Source organism: Mustela erminea, chromosome 20 (genome assembly GCF_009829155.1).
Source record: "Mustela erminea isolate mMusErm1 chromosome 20, mMusErm1.Pri, whole genome shotgun sequence".
NCBI classification, from domain to species: domain Eukaryota; kingdom Metazoa; phylum Chordata; class Mammalia; order Carnivora; family Mustelidae; genus Mustela; species Mustela erminea.
The window spans coordinates 34,342,521-34,360,636 of NC_045633.1; the positions used below are offsets into that span (position 1 = coordinate 34,342,521).

Here is an 18,116-nt window from a genome sequence, read left to right on the forward strand (position 1 = left end):
TATGTTTTGGAGTTAGAATCAGCAAGATTGGATGAAGAATTGGATGGGTAGAGAGGACAATGGGGAGGGAGCGGGAGGGGTCTAGGACGACACCAGGTTTCTGGACGGACCACCTGGGCAGGTAGCTGTGCTGTTTGCAGAGCTGGGGAAGGCTGGCGAGGAACTTTCCACTAGAGAGGGACAATCTAGAGTTTTGTTATTTTTTTAAAGATTTTATTTATATATTTGTCAGAGAGACAGAGCAGAAGCAGGGGGTGTGGCAGGCAGAGGGAGAAGCAGGCTCCCCACTGAGGAAGGATTTCCTGATGCGGGACTCGATTCCAGGACCCTGGGATCACGATCCAGGCAGAAGGCAGATGCTGAACCGACCGAACCACCCAGACGTCCCACAATCTAGAGTCCTACTTGACGCATGTTAAGGTCGAGTTGCCCGTGAGATACTGGTAATAGTCAACATTTGTTGAGTGCTTACCATGTGCTAAACACCATTCTAAGTGCTTTATCTGTTTACTGATTTCGCCCTCATAAGAGCTGTATTACTTTATTTGTCGGTCCCTCTTTAGAGCCAAATGCGTTGAGCCACAGACAGGTTAATTAACTGCCCACCATCCCAAAGCCTGGACGCTGCAGGGCTGGGATCTGGTTCCAAGTGGCTGGGTTCCAGGGGCCACGCCATTGTTAACCATTGTGCCCCACCACCCGCACGCACCCGAGGAGGCAGCTGGACGCCTGCTTGGGGAGCTGGAAGGAGAGGTCTGCGCGGGAGGGTGTTAAAGCCCTGGGAATGGGTGAGACAATCAAAGCGTTCACCAGAGCATCAGAGGAAGAGAAGAATGCCCAGGAGGACAGACTGAGCAGCGGCAGGAGGAGAGCTGGGGGAGGGGGGCGGGGGGGGAGGGACTGGTCCCAGAGGGCAGGGGAACTGAGGTTCTGAGGAGGAGGAAGCAATCACCTGTGTCAAAAGTTGCCGAGAGTGAGTAAGCTCTGCATAGAAAAGTGACCATAGGCCATGGCAACCTGGAGGCCACTGGGGACCTTGCCAAGAGCGGCTTGGAGTGCTGAAGGAGTGGGGGCAGGAGCAGACGGGAGAGGCTGATTGGCCCCTGGGAGCAGAGGAGGCAAAATCCTCTGGGGTGGTCTTTGTTTGGAAATGCGAAGTCAAGAAAACTTTTTTTTGGGGGGGGGGCAAGAGAAAGAAGGTATTTCTTTTCTTTCTTTCATAATTCTTTTTTTTTAAAGATTTATTTATTTATTCATTTGGCGGAGAGAGATCACAAGTAGGCAGAGCAGAATGCAGAGAGAGGGGGAAGCAGGCTTCCCACTGAGCAGAGAGCCTGATGCGGGGCTCGATCCCAGGACCCTGAGATCATGACCTGAGCTAAGGCAGAGGTTTAACCCACTGAGCCACCCAGGCGCCCCAAAGAAGGTATTTCTGAGGAATATTTTTTCATGTCAATTCAGATCTACATTTTTTTTTATAAAGATTTTTTTTTAAGATTTTATTTATTTATTTGACAGACAGAGATCACAAATAGGCAGAGAGGCAGGCAGAGAGAGAGAAGGAAGCAGACTCCCTGCTGAGCAGAGATCCCGATGCGGGGCTCGATCCCAGGACCCCGGGATCATGACCCGAGCCGAAGGCAGTGGCTTAGCCCACTGAGCCACCCATTTTTTTTTAACACCTTTTTATTATGAAAAATTTTAAACATATGTGAAGGGGGATAAAATGGGGACCCTGCTCTACTCGTACCCAGCTTCGACAATAATCAACTCAGGGTCCGTCTGGTTTCATCTACACCCCGTCTATGTCTTTTCCCACCTGCACGTGCTTTGGAAGTAAATCTCACACCTCATACCAGTGCATCTGTAAATATTTCCATGTTTCTCTAAAGGCTAAGGGCTCTTTTGTTTGTTGGTTTTTTAAACATAAAACCACCATATCATTTACACACTTGAAGAAGTCATAGTCCCTTAAGATTATCAATGATCTACTCATTGTTCCAATGTCGGACTTTCCCAACTGTCTCATTTTTTTAAAAAAGATTTTATTTATTTATTTGACAGAGAGGGAGATCACAAGCAGGCAGAGAGGAAGGCAGAGAGAGGGGGAAGCAGGCTCCCTGCTGAGCAGAGAGCCCGATGCGGGACTCGATCCCAGGACCCTGAGATCATGACCTGAGCTGAAGGCAGAGGCTTAACCCACTGAGCCACCCACGTGCCCCTCAAACTGCCTCATATATGCTACTAGCTCTAAGAGTCTCGATCAGGAACCTATGAATGGCTACAACCGTGATTGGTTGATATCTCCTTTAAGTCTCTTTTGATCTATAGATTCCCCTACATCTCAATTTCTTTCCTTGAAAACGAAATGCATTTTTTTGGGGGGGTCACTGAAGAACCCAGGTGCCGTTTTGCTGACCATACTGTTGCTGTGCTCCTCCTTCCTTTGCGTGTCCTGTAAACTGGTAGTAGATCTAGAAAAGTGATCAGATTCGGATTTTATTGGTACTTGATTTTTTTTTTTTTTTTTTTAACGGCAGCCCCTTTGTACTGGTTAGGACATCTCAGGCTGGAACCCCAAGTCACACGGGCTTAAGCAGTGAGATCTAAGGAGGGTGAGGACCCAGGGAGCTGACAGTGACTACCGGGCAGAAAACGTTTCCAGGGTTCCACGTTCCTCCTCTCCAGACTGATGTCCTCATCGTGGACCTCATGGCTTCTTGGGCTCATTCTTTTGGGGTTCAAGTTGGCAATAGAATTCTATCGCCACTACCACCCATCCAAGGAAAGTCAGAGTGCTGTCTTAGAAAATGTGGAAGCCTTTTCCTGCTGCCCACCCCTATCTTTCCTCCTGTCTCATTGGCCTCAACTGTCACATGCGCTCGTAAACCAGTCACCTTGGAGGGAAAAGAGATCAGCCACCATGACTGGCTTCGTCTAATCCCCAGAACGGTAGGTACCTGAGGATTGAGTAAAACGAGCATCGCATACCCTTGCACGCTCTGTACTTCAGGACAAAGTTATCTGCAAGTGGAATTGCTGGGTGTCAGAGGATCTTTATAAGGGACTTCGATTTGGTTGATTTGATAGAAATGGCCAGATTGCCCTTTAACACTGTTGTATCAATATAAGCTTCCCCAGCCCGGGGGCGTGGGGGGGTGGGGGGGTGCTTGGGGGGTGGGGAGGGGAAACAAGAAGCAGGGCGTGCAGCCTGGGCTCTAGCGGGCCAGACTGCCTGGGTTCAAACCCCAGATCCCCTGTGCAAACTTTGGGCAAACATATCACACTTCTATGCCTTGGTTTTCCTATCTATAAAATGGGGATGTTGATGAAAACACCACTATTTCGTCAGCACTCGCGCTTAAAAATTATGAAGAGGGAGGGGCGCCTGGGTGGCTCAGTGGCTTAAGCCTCTGCTTTTGGCTCAGGTCATGATCTCAGGGTCCTCGGTTGGAGACCCACATTGCATGGGGGGGGTGTCTCTGCACAGCGGGGAGCCCGCTTCCCCCTCACTCTCTGCCTCCTTGTGATCTCTGTGTCAAATAAATGAATAAAATATTTTTAAAAAAATTATGAAGAGGGAGATGCTGAGCTGTTTTTTTCTCCCAGTTCCTGGTTTGTTAGTTTCCTGACACCTCCATGTCCTTTACGGAATCCCTTAACTCCATACGTGCCTCTCTGGACAGAGTCCCCCCAGTAAAACCTCTGCCCTGTTGCAGCAGGTGTCAGAATGTCTTTCCTTTTTAAGGCTCAATCACATTCCATTGCACGGGTGGACCTCATTTTGCTCTCCATTTACCCACAGATGGACATCTGCGTTGTTTCTACTCCTGGGACATTGTGAACAACAGGCTGTGAACACGGGAGATCCCGCTTCCCATTCTTGTAGGGACAGACCAGAAGTGGAATGGTTTGATCACAAGGCAGTTTTATTTTTAATTTTTTAATTAAAAATTTTTAATTTATCTTCTTCTTTTTTCTTTAATTTTTCGTTTTTGGAAGGGACACCGTATTGTTTTCCATTTTCCATTCCCACGAACAGTGCCCGAGAGTTCCAATTTCTCCATATCTTCAACACCAGTTTTTTTTTTTTTTTTAAGATTATTTATTTATTTGACAGAGAGAGAAAGATCACAAGTAGGCAGAGAGGCAGGCAGAAGTAGAGGGAGAAGCAGGCTCCCTGCTGAGCAGAGAGCTGGATGTGGGACTCGATCCCAGGACCCTGAGATCATGATCCAAGCTGAAGGCAGACGCTTTAACTGACCGAGCCACCCAGGCGCCCCTCTCTCTTTCTCTTTTTTTGAGAGGAGCCCAACAGGACTTGATCTCATGACTGAGATCAAGACCTGAGCTGAGATCTAGAGTCAGACCTGAGCCCCTCAGGCAACCCTACAGTGGCCATCTTAATGAGGGTGAAGTATTATCTCATTGTGGTCTTGATTTGCTTTCTCCAGTGATTAGTGATGTTGAGCATCTTTTCATATGTGCTTACTGGCCATTCATATATCGTCTTTGGAGCAACATCTATCCAAATCTTTTTTTTTTTTTTTTTTTTTTTAAAGATTTTATTTATTTATTTGAAAGAGCGAGATCACAGTAGGCAGAGAGGCAGGCAGGGAGAGAGAGAGCGGGAAGCAGGCTCCCTGCTGAGCAGAGAGCCCGATGCGGGACTCGATCCCAGGATCTTGAGATCATGACCTGAGCCGAAGGCAGCGGCTTAACCCACTGAGCCACCCAGGCGCCCTATCCAAATCTTTTGCCTGTTTTTGCATTGGCTCTTTTTGTAGGTGTTGAGTTTTAGGAGTTCTCTATATATGTTGGATATGAATCCCTTAGCTGCTGTATGATTCGTTGCTCCCATTCTGTGGGTTGTCTTCTCACTCTGTCCATAGTATCCTTTGATGCACAAATTTTTCAATTTTCCATCGGGTACAGTTCATCTATTTTTTTTTTCTTTTGTTACCTGTGCCTTTGGTGTTATAGCCAAGATTTTGGTGCCAAGTCCAATATTGTGAAACTTTTATTGTATATTTTATTCTAAGAGTTTTATAGGCTGAGCACTTAAAAAAAAGATTTTATTTATTTGCGAGAGAGAGAGAGACAGTGAGAGAATGACCAAGAACAAGGGGGGGGGCACCTGGGTGGCTCAGTGGGTCAAAGCCTCTGCCTTTGGCTCAGGTCATGATCCCAGGGTCCTGGGATCGAGCCCCGCATCGGGCTCTCTGCCCAGCAGGGAGCCTGCTTCTCCCTCTCCCTCTGCCTGCCTCTCTGCCTACTTGTGATCTCTCTCTGTCAAATAAATAAATAAATTCTTAAAAAAAAATCTCTCTTAAAAAAAAATAACAAGGGGAGTAGCAGAGGGAGAGAGAGAAGCAGACTCCCCGCTGAGCAGGGAACCCAATGTGGGACTCAATCCCAGGACCTTAGATCATGATCTGAGCCAAAGGCAGATGCTTAACTGACTGAATTACACAGGCACCCCTCTTTTTTTGTTGCTCTTTAAGATTTTATTTATTTATTTTAGAGAGAGAGCGAGCAGGGGGAGGGGCAGAGGGAGAGAGAATCCTAAGCAGGCTTGGAGCTGAGTACAGAGCCCAGTTCGGGGCTGGACCTCATGACCCTGAGATCCCGACCTGAGCCAAAACCAAGAGTTAGATGCCTAACCGGCTGCACCACTCAGGTGCTTCAGAAAAGCTGAGCTCTTAGGTCTTTGATCTATTTTGTGTTAATTTTTGTATATGGCATTATATAAAGGTTTAGCTTCATCTTCTGGAGGTAGATATCCACTTGTCCTAGCACCATTTGGGGAAGAGACTAGATAGATGATTCTTTCTCCATCAAGTGTTCTTGGCACCCTTGTGGAAATCATTTGAGCACATACGTGGCCGTTCATTTTGGGGTTCTCTCATTCTGTTTCATTGGTCTCTTTCTCAGTACTGTACTGCTTTGATGATTCTAGCCTTGGGATAAGGTTTGAAGTCTACCAGTGTGGGTCCTTCAGCTTCCTTCTTTTGGCACCCTGGATGTGAACCTTGTCTCTCACTCACTGAACATCAGCTCCGTGCTCGTGCTGGCATTAGGCTAAGCCTGGGACATACAAAGGTGAACAAGGTGCGTAGAGCCCCGCCCCAGCAGAGCCGATGGTTTAGGGGCAGGAGAAGGACAAGTTCAGAGGTCATTCCGGGAGGTAGCTTGTGAGTTAGCATGGTCTTTGTGAGTTTCCACTATGGCGTGTTGTGGCAAGCACTCAGAGTACAGATGGTGCTGGAATGACTCATCTCCAGATCTCTGCACATGGACCCCAGATTCAGCGGCGGCTTTAGGAGCAAGTGACCATGTGTGTGGAGTGCTGTATCATTGGTTTTTATGAATCTCTGCCCCTCGTGCTAGATGATGCAGAAGAGATTCATTCTAAAACGAAGTCAGGAAAACACGTGGCTTGAATCAGGCTCGGGGAGATCTTATTATTCTGTTCCAAAGTGTCTTCAAGTAGAAATGGTCAATAAACTGAAAAATTGTTGAGAAGACAATGTAATTTCCTTCTTTTTTTTTTTAGGTGTCCTTTGTTGAGAGTGTAGTTCGGAAACATTTGTTCACACTGGTGTGTATGTGTGTGTGTGTGTTTTAAGTAGGCTTCACGCTGGGTGTGGAGCCCAACCCAGGGCTTGAACTCAATGACCCTGAGATCAAGACCTGAGCTGAGATCAAGGATCTGATGCTTAATTGACTGAGCCACCCAGGCCCCCTTGGTCATTTTGTCCTGATTATGCTTATGTTATGGCCAGCTGACGAGAAACGCTGTGGGATTGTTTGAAAGGGAGAAGGGATTCTGGCAGAGACCGACAAAGGCCAAGATGGGGTCCTGGATGGATGGCACTCTGTAGGGACGGGCTGGCGGTCAGGGAAGCTTCCCTCAGCCAAGACACGAAATGACCTCTATGCTTGCCAGGAGGGGTGAGGCAAGGGTGGGGAAATTGCCAAGAACAGAGAAGAGCTTGTGGTGAGGCCCAGGGCCCGGAGAGGGCAGGGTTCATGCAGAATTGAAGGATGTCCGGACGAGTCGGGCCTTGGGGTGGGGAAGACAGGAGACAATATGGCGGCGACCATGGCTCTGGCCCTGGAGAGGCTCTCAACACATGCCGTGGGGTCTGAGTGGGATTCTAAGAGGCATATTGGGGGTGGGGGGGTAAGGGACTGGAAGGATTTTCCAATGTGGTTAGATTCAGGACTTCGTCACATGAGGAGTGGCCTGGAATGGGGCGTAGCCTGGTGGGGAGGTGTGGAGAGGGAGCCTGGAGGCAGGAGACCCTCTTGAGGCTGTTCCTGAATGATGGTGGTGGCCTGGTTGGAGTCATGGCAGCAAGTGGGGAAGAAGACAGGTGGACACATCTAGAACATGACCAGGTTGGCAAGTTAGAGGCTGGTCCTTGGCAGGATGCGGCAGGGCCAGCAGCCTAGTCCCATCACCTATGAGCCTTGATGGCTTCATCGTGCAATGCGTGCCTTGCAGGGTTCTTTGTGGGGGGGTTTGGGGGGGGAGCAGTGACAATATGGCTTCCTGTGCAGCTGAGAGTGAGATGCGGCCGGTGACTTGTCCAAGGTCGCTCAGCCCGCGCCCCAGCAGGACACTTGCTCTCTTCACCGGCTCTGCGGAGCCTCCTTGTCTTGGCACAGATGACCTTTATTGGAGCCCTGCTAGGGGAGGCAGAAGGAAGGTACTGTCTGTTCCTGCAGGCCTGCCGCAGACCTTGACGGAACCACAATAAATGCTGTGTTTGTTTGATAAAGCACTTGGCTTTTGGTCTCGGCAGGAGGAAGGGCTGGGGCAGGTGTGGCAGGAGCAGGGCAGCCCCGCGGCACAACGGTGGGAGGTGCAGTGGGACAGAGCCGCAGGGCCTGGCAGGGGGTGTCCAGGGCTCTGGATTTTGGAGAAACCCAGAACTTTCTCATGACCCAGACACTGCCCTCAAGTTCCCAGACCCCTGCCTGGCTTTGTAGACCAAAGCATTAACAGTACCAGCTCACGTTCATAGAGGTCCTGTCGTGTGCCTCGCCTTGGGCTAGGTGGAAAAGCACATAGGCAGGTCTTCTTTCCACGGGTGCTGGCCTGCCTTGGGTGCTGCGGGTGGATAGAAGGTCAGGAGAGTTTCCCTGACTTTGGGGAATGACCTCCTGCTGGAGGGGTCTGACAGGAAGCCACATACACAGTGCCATCATGGGGTTCCCTCCTGGGAACCCAGAGGATGGCATCGCTGGTCCTCATACCCATTTTGTGGATGAGGAAGCTGAGGCCCAGAGGCGTGAACTGCCCTGCTCAGCCAGCCCCCTTTGGTTCTCCCTAATTTTCTGCAGCAGGGGGTGGCAAGGGTAAACATGGGGGCCCTCGTGGGTCCTCTGGTTCAACCCCCTGTTGAAATGATGGAGAAACGGAGACCCAGAAGGGGAAGGCGTGTGCTCAAAGGCACCCAGGAAAAGGAAGGGATCTAGAAACCACTGACTCCCCGTCTGTCCTCCAGCCTGTGGTTTTCCGGGATCCCTCCTCTGAGCCTCCCCTCAGCTTGCGGTCTGTACCCCGCAAGCGCCACCACCCCCTGTAGACCCTAAACTCCAAAAACCATAAGAAGAGTTTGAGTGGGGAGACACCCCGAAGCCAGGCCAGGATGTGTGTGTGTGTGTGTGTCGTGGGGGTGGGCTGCGGTGGGCAGGCTGGCTGCAAGGCCCCAGGCTGCAGCTCTGCCCTAGTGTGGCCGGGAGGCGTTATGCTCAGGCTGCCTTCTGGAAGCTCTTGGTAAATGAATAACCTTGCTTCCACGTCTAGGGTTCCCTGGGACAAAGAACCCACTCTATGCCCCTCAGTTCCCACTTGTCATTCCCTGGCACACCCAAGGCCCGAGACTGTGGAGGTTTAAGGCAGATGCAACCCCTTTAGCCCTTCTGACCCCCCCCACCCCCAATTCCATCCCAGACAGGCCCGGAGAAACTTCTCTCGGTTCCCTCCCTCTCCCCTCCTCTTGCTGAACCTCCTCCCTCTCTGACCCTTCCCCCACTGAGCCCCTTCCCATCACTGAGCCCCGTCCTCCCCTCACGGAGGACCCACTGAGTCCTGCTTTTCTGAACCCACACCCCTTCTCTCCAGCTCTCTTAGGATGTGTCTCCATCACTCACCACCCCCCTTTATACTCAAGACTGGTCTCCCAAAGACTAATCAGGACCCTGACTCCAACCCCTCATGCTTTCCCGGAATCCTACAAAGAATGACTGAAAGCCATAATCTCCTTCCTCTTCCTTGAGTCATAAAGGGTGACAGCGTGTCGGTTTTCTCTAACTAGAGAATCTGGGGGCAGCCAAGCGGAGCATTCTACTGAAAAGTCTGGTGGCCACTGGGACCTTCCGCTTTAGCTCTGTTGCAGGCAAAGTAGTTTGAGATACAGTATCTATTTGGAAATAATCCCAAGTCTCCCCAAGCCCAAATGCCTGTCCCTTGACCCTCGCTCCCTGTCAACTTGCTAACTTGGCCAAAACTCGCATTATAAGCAAAGCTCTTGGACTCATGGTCTACGTACTCTGAGTTTACTTCTCATCTCTCGCTCGCCTTTCTGCCCGCCCCATCTGCCCCGACACCTCTTGCCAAGGCCACCAGGGACCACCCTGATGCTTTGAATCCCGGGCTTTCTCCTTAGGCCATTTCAGGCCTGACCACTTCCGCCACCTCGGACACCCTTGCCAACACCCGTCTCTTGACCCTTTTTTCTCTTTGGTTTCTAGACTGACCTCATCTACTCTCCTGGTTTCGGGTGCCACCCGTGTGCTAACAAGAGCCACATTTACCACTCCCGAGTCCCAGGTCTCTATACATGTCCTGCCACTTCCTGGACGTCTCTGCCCAGAGGTCCCCCGGGTGCGAAACTCCGTGCACCCAAAACTGAACCATCGGTTTGCCCCAGTCACCTGGTCTCCTATTTTGGTAAATGGCACCACCAATCCAATCAGTGACCTAAGGCAGAAGATTGGGATTAACCTAAGTTTTCCCCCTCTCCCTCACCCCACGTATCCGAATGCTTCCCAAGTTCTACTCTTCTTGCTTCCTCCCCGCCCCCATCGGGTTTTGCTCCAGGCCCAGTGCTTCTGACTTCTTTCTGCCTGCACCATCTCAACAGGGTTGGCTACGGAGCCTCTTGGATGGGATCCCCACCTATTTTGGGAGGGTGGGGAAGCAATATTAAATTTAATATTTAAGAGCATAAATCTGACCAGGTGTGTTTTTCCCTGACTCCCAGAAACACCAGAATAAGGTCCAGAGTTTGTAATTCCACGTATGAGTCTCGATGACTCGGCCTCCTCTGGGCCCCTGGGCCTCATCCCCTTCTCTTTTGCACCAAGCTATCTGTCCAGCTGTGGGGGATCTCCCTTTTCCTGGTCTGCGGCACAGGCCCCCTTTCCTGCCGCCTGAAACTCCGGCGCCTTCTCCCAGACACAGGTGCTTCCAAGCCTGGTTAAACTCAAGCCCTAAGAGGGTCCCGAGTCCCCTCTCTCTCTTGGTCAAGGGTTCTGGGAAGAAAACCAGGCCCCTCTCTCATCTCTCCTTCCGGTGAGAAGATTCTGCCCGGCTTTACTTTTGAGGCGGTGTTTTACAAAAACAATAGGTCTTTTTGTTCTCTTCCCAGTATGAAATCATCGCACGGAACGTCTCTCTCACACGCACAGGGAAGACTCGGTGGGCAGCCAGCCGGGGAGGACGAAGAGTACAGACCCAAGATAGCACAGGCTAGGGAGGGAGGCCCCTGACACCCTTCTCCGGCCTCCCCCGCGCCTCTGTCCACGGAGCAGGCCGTTACGGCTTATACTCGCCTCTCGAGATTGGGCCTTCAACGACCGGGTCCCCAGGGAGGAGGCCAAATGGCCCCCTAGGGCGCGCCCAGCCCAGTTTCCAACCCCGCTTTCTCCGTTCGTTACCCAACGTCTGCCCTCTCTGAGCTTCACTCCTGGGTGCCCCCTTAGCAGAATCCAGCCAAGGCCGACCCTGGCGGGGAGGGAATGGGTGGGGGGTGGGGGGCGATCCGCAGGGAGGCGGACGCCCTTCGGCTCTCAGGACTAGGAGGCGCCCGCAAATGCAAAACGAAAGGCTTTTATTGAAAAATATCCACTGGCCCTTTTCACGACAGCCGGCCCCCACCCAACGCGGGCTTTGGGGCTGCGGCCCGACGGGGCTGGGCAGGCGCGGCGGCCCCCGAAGCCCCGCGCTCCGGAGGAACAAGGTTTCACTGTCCGTGCGGGCTGGTCCCCCGCGCGCGCGCCGTGGTCCCGCTCCCCGACCCTGGGGCCGGGGGTGGGGGGAGGATCGGGGGAGAGGCGTGTTGCGGGGGGGGGCGGCCGGGTCGGGGGTCCCTCGCAGTCCAGTGGGAGAGCTCCCGGCGCGTGGGGTGGGCTGGTCTCCGACGGGAGGCTGCTCGCCGGGCTGGTGGGCGCTCCCGCTCGAGGGGTGGGGGTGCTGGGGTCTCCCCGCGGCCGCGCCTCAGACGTAGTCCTTGCGGTCGTAGGCGGTGCTGGTGGCGGGGCCCGCGGAGCGCGGCGCCGAGTAGAGGATCTTGGTGGGCGCGTACTTCTTGTCGCGCGGCGGGCAGGAGCAGCAGAGCAGCGCGCCCCCGAGCAGCTGCAGCGCGGCGGCCGCCCAGCCCACGTACAGCCCCGCGCCCATCTCACGCTTCTGCGCGTCGGGCACCAGCGGGTTGTAGAAGTCCCGGATGATGGTGTTCGCCGACCAGGACACCGGCACCAGCGTGAGCACGGCGGCCAGCAGGAAGAGCACGCCCGCCACGATGGTGATCTTGGCCTTGGCCGTGTCGTCCTGCACGCAGTTGGTGCACTGGGCGCCCACCAGCGCCACGAGCAGCCCGAAGGCGGCCAGCAGGATGGACACGACGATGAGGGCGCGGGCCGCCTGCAGGTCCTGGGGCAGCGCCAGCAGCGAGTCGTACACCTTGCACTGCATCTGGCCGGTGCTCTGCACCACGCAGTTCATCCACAGGCCCTCCCAGGTGATCTGCGCCGTGATGATGCTGCTGCCGATGAAGGCCGTCACCCGCCACATGGGCAGCGCGCAGCACACGATGGTGCTCAGCCAGCCCAGCACGGCCAGCGAGGTGCCCGTGATCTCCAGGCCCATGGACATGGCTGCCGCGCGCCGAAGCCGGCTCTGCCGGGCGGCTCAGGGTGCGGGACGACGAGGGGCCGTGGCCGCTGCGCCTGGGCCGGAGCTGCCGCGCGCCGACGGACGGAGGCCTCAGCGGACGGACGCACGGACGGGCGCACGGACGGACGGACGCACGGACGGCGCGGGCTAACGGCTCCGCTCTGCCCGCTCGCGCCTCGGCAGCGCCTGCACCTGCCTGTGGCTTTGTGGGCGGGCGGCGGCGACTGGGCTGGCCCTGGGCTGGGGCCGGTGAGTCTTAGATCCGTGCCCAGAGCTCTGGCGGGGGTGGGAGGGGCGGAGCCGCCGTTCCCCCGGCCTGGGGACAGTGACGTGGCCCCACTTCCCACCTTCGCCGAGCGCCCGGGGAGGAAGGACTTGGCGGGGAGTGGCGCCCAGCTCGGGGTGGGGGGGTGCCAAGTGAGGGCGGGGCCTGCCACCCCGCCCCTCGCTTCTCGTCCCTAACCGTTCCGGAGTTCATTGTCTGGGGCCGGCAGGGGTTGCGCTACGGATCACGATCTGCGCGACACTGCCTGACTTCCCCACATTTTCGTCGCCATTGGCACAGGCGGCGTGGGGAAGGGGGTCTCTGCCAGCTGGCCGGGGTCCCTGGGGCCTGGGAGCGCCCAGTGTGGGCGTGGCCGGGGCTGCTTTCCGGAGAGGGAGGCTGCCCCCGGAGCTGCGCACCTGCTCCTCGGTCCCTCCCGCCCTGGCTGGCGCGCAATCCGGGCTTGATCCAGGCCCCGGGGGTCTGCGCTCAGAAGCCAGGAACCCGCCTTTCCGCACCAAAGGTACCGAAAAGTTGCCCCAAAGCAGCGCTGGACTCAATTTCACTTCCCGCCCCACCGCAGCGCCCTTCGCTCTTAGTCCTGCGGTGGTCCCGGACGCCTTGAGCAGGGCCGCTCTCCCTTCCCGCAAGTCCCGCCTCCTCATCCATTCCCCTCCTGCTTCACCGCCTGGTCCTCCCGCCCGGGGAGCTGTGACCCATCTTTAATGAAATGGTGGTGAACGGTTGGATCTAGGCAAAAGTGGGGAGTCAGAGATCTTACTTGTACTGTCCTTGCTGCCATGAACCATAAAATAAAACTGCCAGTTATTTTACCAGCAAAAATGGGTCTCTTTGGGCAAAGCAGAGGATTCCAACCCAGGACGAGCAAGCTGCCGCAAAATGGTAGGCAAGTCCAACAAGCAGAGGAGAAAAACATTATTTCACCGGGAAAAAGAAGGAAGTTGGGGGGAGGGCTTGTTCTGAACAAAAGTCCATTTAAAGCGAAGCCAGAGTTCAGGGTAATAACGTTTCCCTTTCTCATTGCCTGAGTGGCAGAGGTGGTCAGTTTCTTTTAGAAGATGCCACGTGTGGATCTTTCCGTTTGGGGGCCTATAACTGATGATCGTGTCCTGCCGAGGTTCTTCTGCTGGGGTCTGCAACTGACCATTCTTCCCTGTAATCCACACGGAGTGGTGGACTGCCCCACCTGCCTCCTTTTCCAGCATTCCAGGTCCACTTCAGTGAGGTTTCCTTTCATTAATTTTCCCGTTTCCTTCTTTGAGATCAAGATCTTTCCTCGAAAGCATCGTTGACCAAGAGTTAGGTATTTGGTATAGACTGGTTTTGTCCCTCAGGGCCTGGGAGGACCCACGCTGGAAGGAAAGTGCATAGCAATTGGAAACCACTCCGGACCACATTTGAGTAGCAAGAAGAGTAAGGAGGGAGAACTCTCGGATGCTTGCCCTCTGAGGTCTGTGTCTTCTCCAGGTTATGGGCATTGGAGGTCATCTTAAAGCGTCAAGCTAGCATCACCTGATTGGGGACATTGTTTTTATGAAAGACTGATAGGCAAGTACACAATCAAAAGTAACATGACAATTTCGGAACTGTATGCTGATTCTAAACCGGGACGCTGGGTCTGAAGGTAGCCAGCTGAAAATGTTTCTTGGCTCTTAATTCCAGTTTAGGGAAGAGAAGTTTCTCCCTATGAAGGCAAGCCCAGGCTCATGGATGGCCCCCGGAAGTCCCTGATTAAAGTAGGTGCAAGAGCAGAATAGTAAATATTGCACAAGCACATGGAAAGAACCAATCCAGTGCACTGGGAAGAAACAGTGTAAGTATCAACATGAAGCAAAAGTGTAACTCTTTGCAGAGCAGCAACATTTCAGAGACTTATTATCTCAGGGCTCCCCACAGGCTCAGTCAGAGACCATGCAGCTCTCGAGCTCAGAGTTGTGAGTTAGAGACCCATGTTGGACGCAGAGATTACTTTAAAATATTTTTTAAAAAATTATTTAAAATTCAATTAACTAACATACAGTGTATTATTAGTTTCAGAGGTAGAGCTGAGTGGTTAAAAATAAAATCTTAAAAAAAATAAAAAGAGGAGTGCTTGGGTGGCTCAGTTGGTTAAACCTCTAATTTTTTTTTTTAAGATTTTATTTATTTATTTGACAAAGAGAGAGATCACAAGTAGGCAGAGAGGCAGGCAGAGGGTGGGGGGGAAGCAGGCTCCCCCCTGAGCAGAGAGCCCGATGCAGGGCTTGATCCCAGGACCCTGAGATCATGACCTGAACCAAAGGTAGAGGCTTAACCCACTGAGCCCCCCAGGTGCCCTAAGCCTCTAATTCTTGACTGGCTCAAATGGTAATCTCCGGGTCATGAGATCGAGCCCTGAGTGGGGCTCCCTGCTCGATGGGGAGTCTGCTGGAGATTCTCTCTCTCCCTTTCTATCTGCCCCTTCCCCAAAATAAATAAATAAGTCTTTTAAAAAAATAAAAACTAGCAAAATTAGAAAAACAAATCATAAATATCGTTATCTCAAAAAGAACTGTGTTGAAAACAAATGTCATTGAATAATACAGTCTAAAGTTGTAAATTCAGAGACCGTAGATTTGGATAAGAATCCATGATCAGTTCATAATTGGTTTTTATTTAAAAAATTTTTTTAAATTATTATTTTATTTTAAATAGTTTATCTTTTAGATTCTTAAATTTTTTTGGTCAGTTAATAATTCAGACGGAAGAAGGATTTTTATGAATTCTGAACCATCTAAGACTTCAGCAAAAAGCAAGTGAAAAATTACTTTATTCCGGGATCATGACAAAGCTGTCCCCGAAAGGCCAGAATCAAGAGAAGAGGTTCCCGTCTTTTTGCAAAGGCTGGAGAAATGCAGAGAAAGGGTATTTTCATCCCGTGGAAAAGAGAAAAAGGCATACAGGCCTGGTCTGGACATCCTGAAAAAGTTGTCTTGTCAGATGCCCTCCATTTCAGTTCTGGGAAATCTTCAATTTTCAGGTCACCAGGTTCTATCAGGATTTGGTGCCTTTCCTTTTTCCTTCCTTCCTCCCTCCCTCCTTCTATTTCTCTCTCTCTTTCTTGCTTTCTTTTCAGATTTTATCCATTTATTTGAGAGAGAGAGAGTTGGAAAGAGCAAGCAGGGGAAGGAGAGGGGTAAACAGATCCCACTCTGGGCTTGGAGCCCAGTCTCACAACCCTGACCTCATGACCTGAGCCAAAATCCAGAGTCAGACACTAAACCGACTGAGCCCCTCAGGCACCCCAGGGTCTGGCGCTTTCTTTATTTTATTTTTTAAAAAGATTTTATTTGTTTATTTGGCAGAGAGAGAGATCACAAGCAGGCAGAGAGAGAGGAGGAAGCAGGCTCCCTGCTGAGCAGAGAGCCCGATGCAGGGCTCGATCCCAGGACCCTGAGATCATGACCTGAACTGAAGGCAGAGACTTAACCCACTGAGCCACCCAGACGCCTCTCCAAATCAGCTTTTAAGGTGAGATGCTCTGTGAAGTCCTGGGGCATTACTGTCCAGGTGTATTTCCATTCTTTCAAGCGAAGGCGACAAGTTCATGGCTATCCTTATCAGTTGGAATACTAAAAAGGACCTCATAGGTCAATTGCAGTGAAACATTGGCTTTCAGCGGGAATGGATGTTAGTCGTGGCCCATTGGGGCCAGGAACACCGGGGAGGGGGAGGGATCACAGTGTTATTTATGGCTCAAAGGTCCTGGGCGGATCTCCATCCTGGGCCGTTGGGTTTTCTCACAGGTAAAATGAGGGTGTTAACAGTGACTCATATGAGGAATAATGAGCACCTAATAGTCATCGTCTATTATGGGCTTGATGCCTTGAAGGTCCCCTTTATGTAGACAGTGTTGATTCATTATGGGAAGAGGTTTTGAGGGACTTCTTTGAATCTTGATGGCGGGTGGACAGTGTTTCTGCCAATATCAGCTGAGGATTTTGCCCGTAAAGTCAATGGTAGCTGATCTGATAGGAAAGAATGATCCATGTCCCCAGATTCAATCACATTGCCATCAGAGACAACGCACAGAAAACACGCCAAAGGATCATTAATGTCTCCTGTTTGGCATTTCAGCTTTATTTATTTATTTAATTTATTTATTTAAAAGATTTTATCCATTCATTTGAGAGAGAGACAGTGAGAGAGAGAGCATGAGAGGGGAGAAGGTCAGCGGGAGAAGCAGAGTCCCTGCGGAGCTGGGAGCCCGATGCGGGACCCGATCCCGGGACTCCAGGATCGTGACCTGAGCGGAAGGCAGTCGCCCAACCAACCGAGCCACCCAGGTGCCCTCAGCTTTATTTTATTTTACTGTCAACTTCTGGAATTACTTTTCCCTTTTAGGAGAAAGAAATTCTGGCATGATACTTTCCTAAGAAATCTTGGCCCAGCAAATGAATACAGGCAGAGGAAGTAGGGAGGAAAGGGTACATATCTGCTGTTGGACAAGAGGGAATAGGTTCAGAGGCAGGAAACTGTTGAGGTTTATTACAAACCCCTATAATCGGAAGCCCTATTATTTTAATACTTTGAGACAAGGGTTGCTTGACAGCAGAGAAGTTGAACCTTGAGAGTCTAGGTCGGTGTCAGTAAACACAGAGACAGACTCATATTTCTCCAAGCTGATTAAGAGTGAGGTTTGGGGGGCGCCTGGGTAGCTCAGTGGGTTAAGCCTCTGCCTTCAGCTCGGGTCATGATCTCAGGGTCCTGGGATCGAGCCCCGCATTGGGCTCTCTGCTCAGCGGGGAGCCTGCTTCCTCCTCTCTCTCTGCCTGCCTCTCTGCCTACTTGTGATCTCTCTCTCTCTGTCAAATAAATAAATAAAATCTTTTTTTTTTTTCTTTTAAAAGAGTGAGGGTTGGAAAGAGCCCCTTGTTGTTTCTGGAAGCCCGGACCCTGGGAACTGGGAATACATTGGAAAGACCCACCAGACGGGTGGAAGCAACTGGAGTGCTTAAATTAGTAACAATGTTAAAAAAATTTTTTTTTAATGCCCTGGATCTTTGCAATAATAATAGAAACTAGAAAGTTTTTTGGGGGGTGGTGGGGCTTCATTTGCCTGAGTTGGAAATTGAGAATTTTACCGGCCTTTCTTTTAGGGGACTCATCTCCGACATGAGCAAGGCGGTCTAAATCTGGAGTGGCTTAAAATAAATAAATAAATAAATAAATAAATCTGGAGTGGTTGCTTTTCCATTCCACTTTGCTTCTTTTAACTGAAAGAGAAATATCCCTGTCCAGCCTGTTAATGAACATAGACTTACGTTCCCTGGATGGAGTTAACATCTAAAGGGAGACCAGAATATTCTTTTTTTTTTTTTTTAAGCCCAGCATGGGGCTTAACCATGGGACCCTGAGATCAACACATGAGCTGAAATCAAGAGTCCGGCGCTTTACCGACTGAGCCCCCAGGTGTCCCTGGAATACCCTTAAAGGACAATTTGGAGCGGACTGTAATCGTTAGGAGCGGGACCATCAGATCTCTGTGCACAAGCCTGACTCTTGTTCCAATCAGCTTGTGACGACTGTCATTGCTCGGAGGGAACTTCCAGACAGTGTTCTAGCATCTTGCCAAAAGTTGGGGGCTCCTTCCTCGAAATCCCCTTCAGGATGCTACTTTCC

The 18,116-nt window shown here is 51.7% G+C and overlaps 1 protein-coding gene and 1 long non-coding RNA gene across 2 annotated transcripts; one reads left to right on the forward strand and one right to left on the reverse strand.

Annotated features, from left to right (window-relative positions):
• Positions 1 to 11,109: 11,109 nt before the first annotated feature.
• CLDN3 (claudin 3) lies at positions 11,110 to 12,546 on the reverse strand. The gene has a single exon (XM_032328365.1). It carries the CDS (start codon positions 12,167 to 12,169, stop codon positions 11,513 to 11,515), a length of 657 nt encoding a protein of 218 aa, XP_032184256.1. The 5' UTR covers positions 12,170 to 12,546; the 3' UTR covers positions 11,110 to 11,512.
• Positions 12,547 to 13,289: 743 nt separating this feature from the next.
• LOC116581266 lies at positions 13,290 to 17,670 on the forward strand. Its single transcript, XR_004281970.1, has 2 exons — positions 13,290 to 14,289; positions 17,594 to 17,670. It is a non-coding gene; the product is annotated as an uncharacterized LOC116581266 (long non-coding RNA).
• The last annotated feature ends 446 nt before the right edge of the window (positions 17,671 to 18,116 follow it).

Excerpts from the sequence above, each read along its gene's own strand:
- CLDN3 (XM_032328365.1), bottom strand. The coding sequence starts at position 12,169 with ATGTCCATGGGCCTGGAGATCACGGGCACCTCGCTGGCCGTGCTGGGC.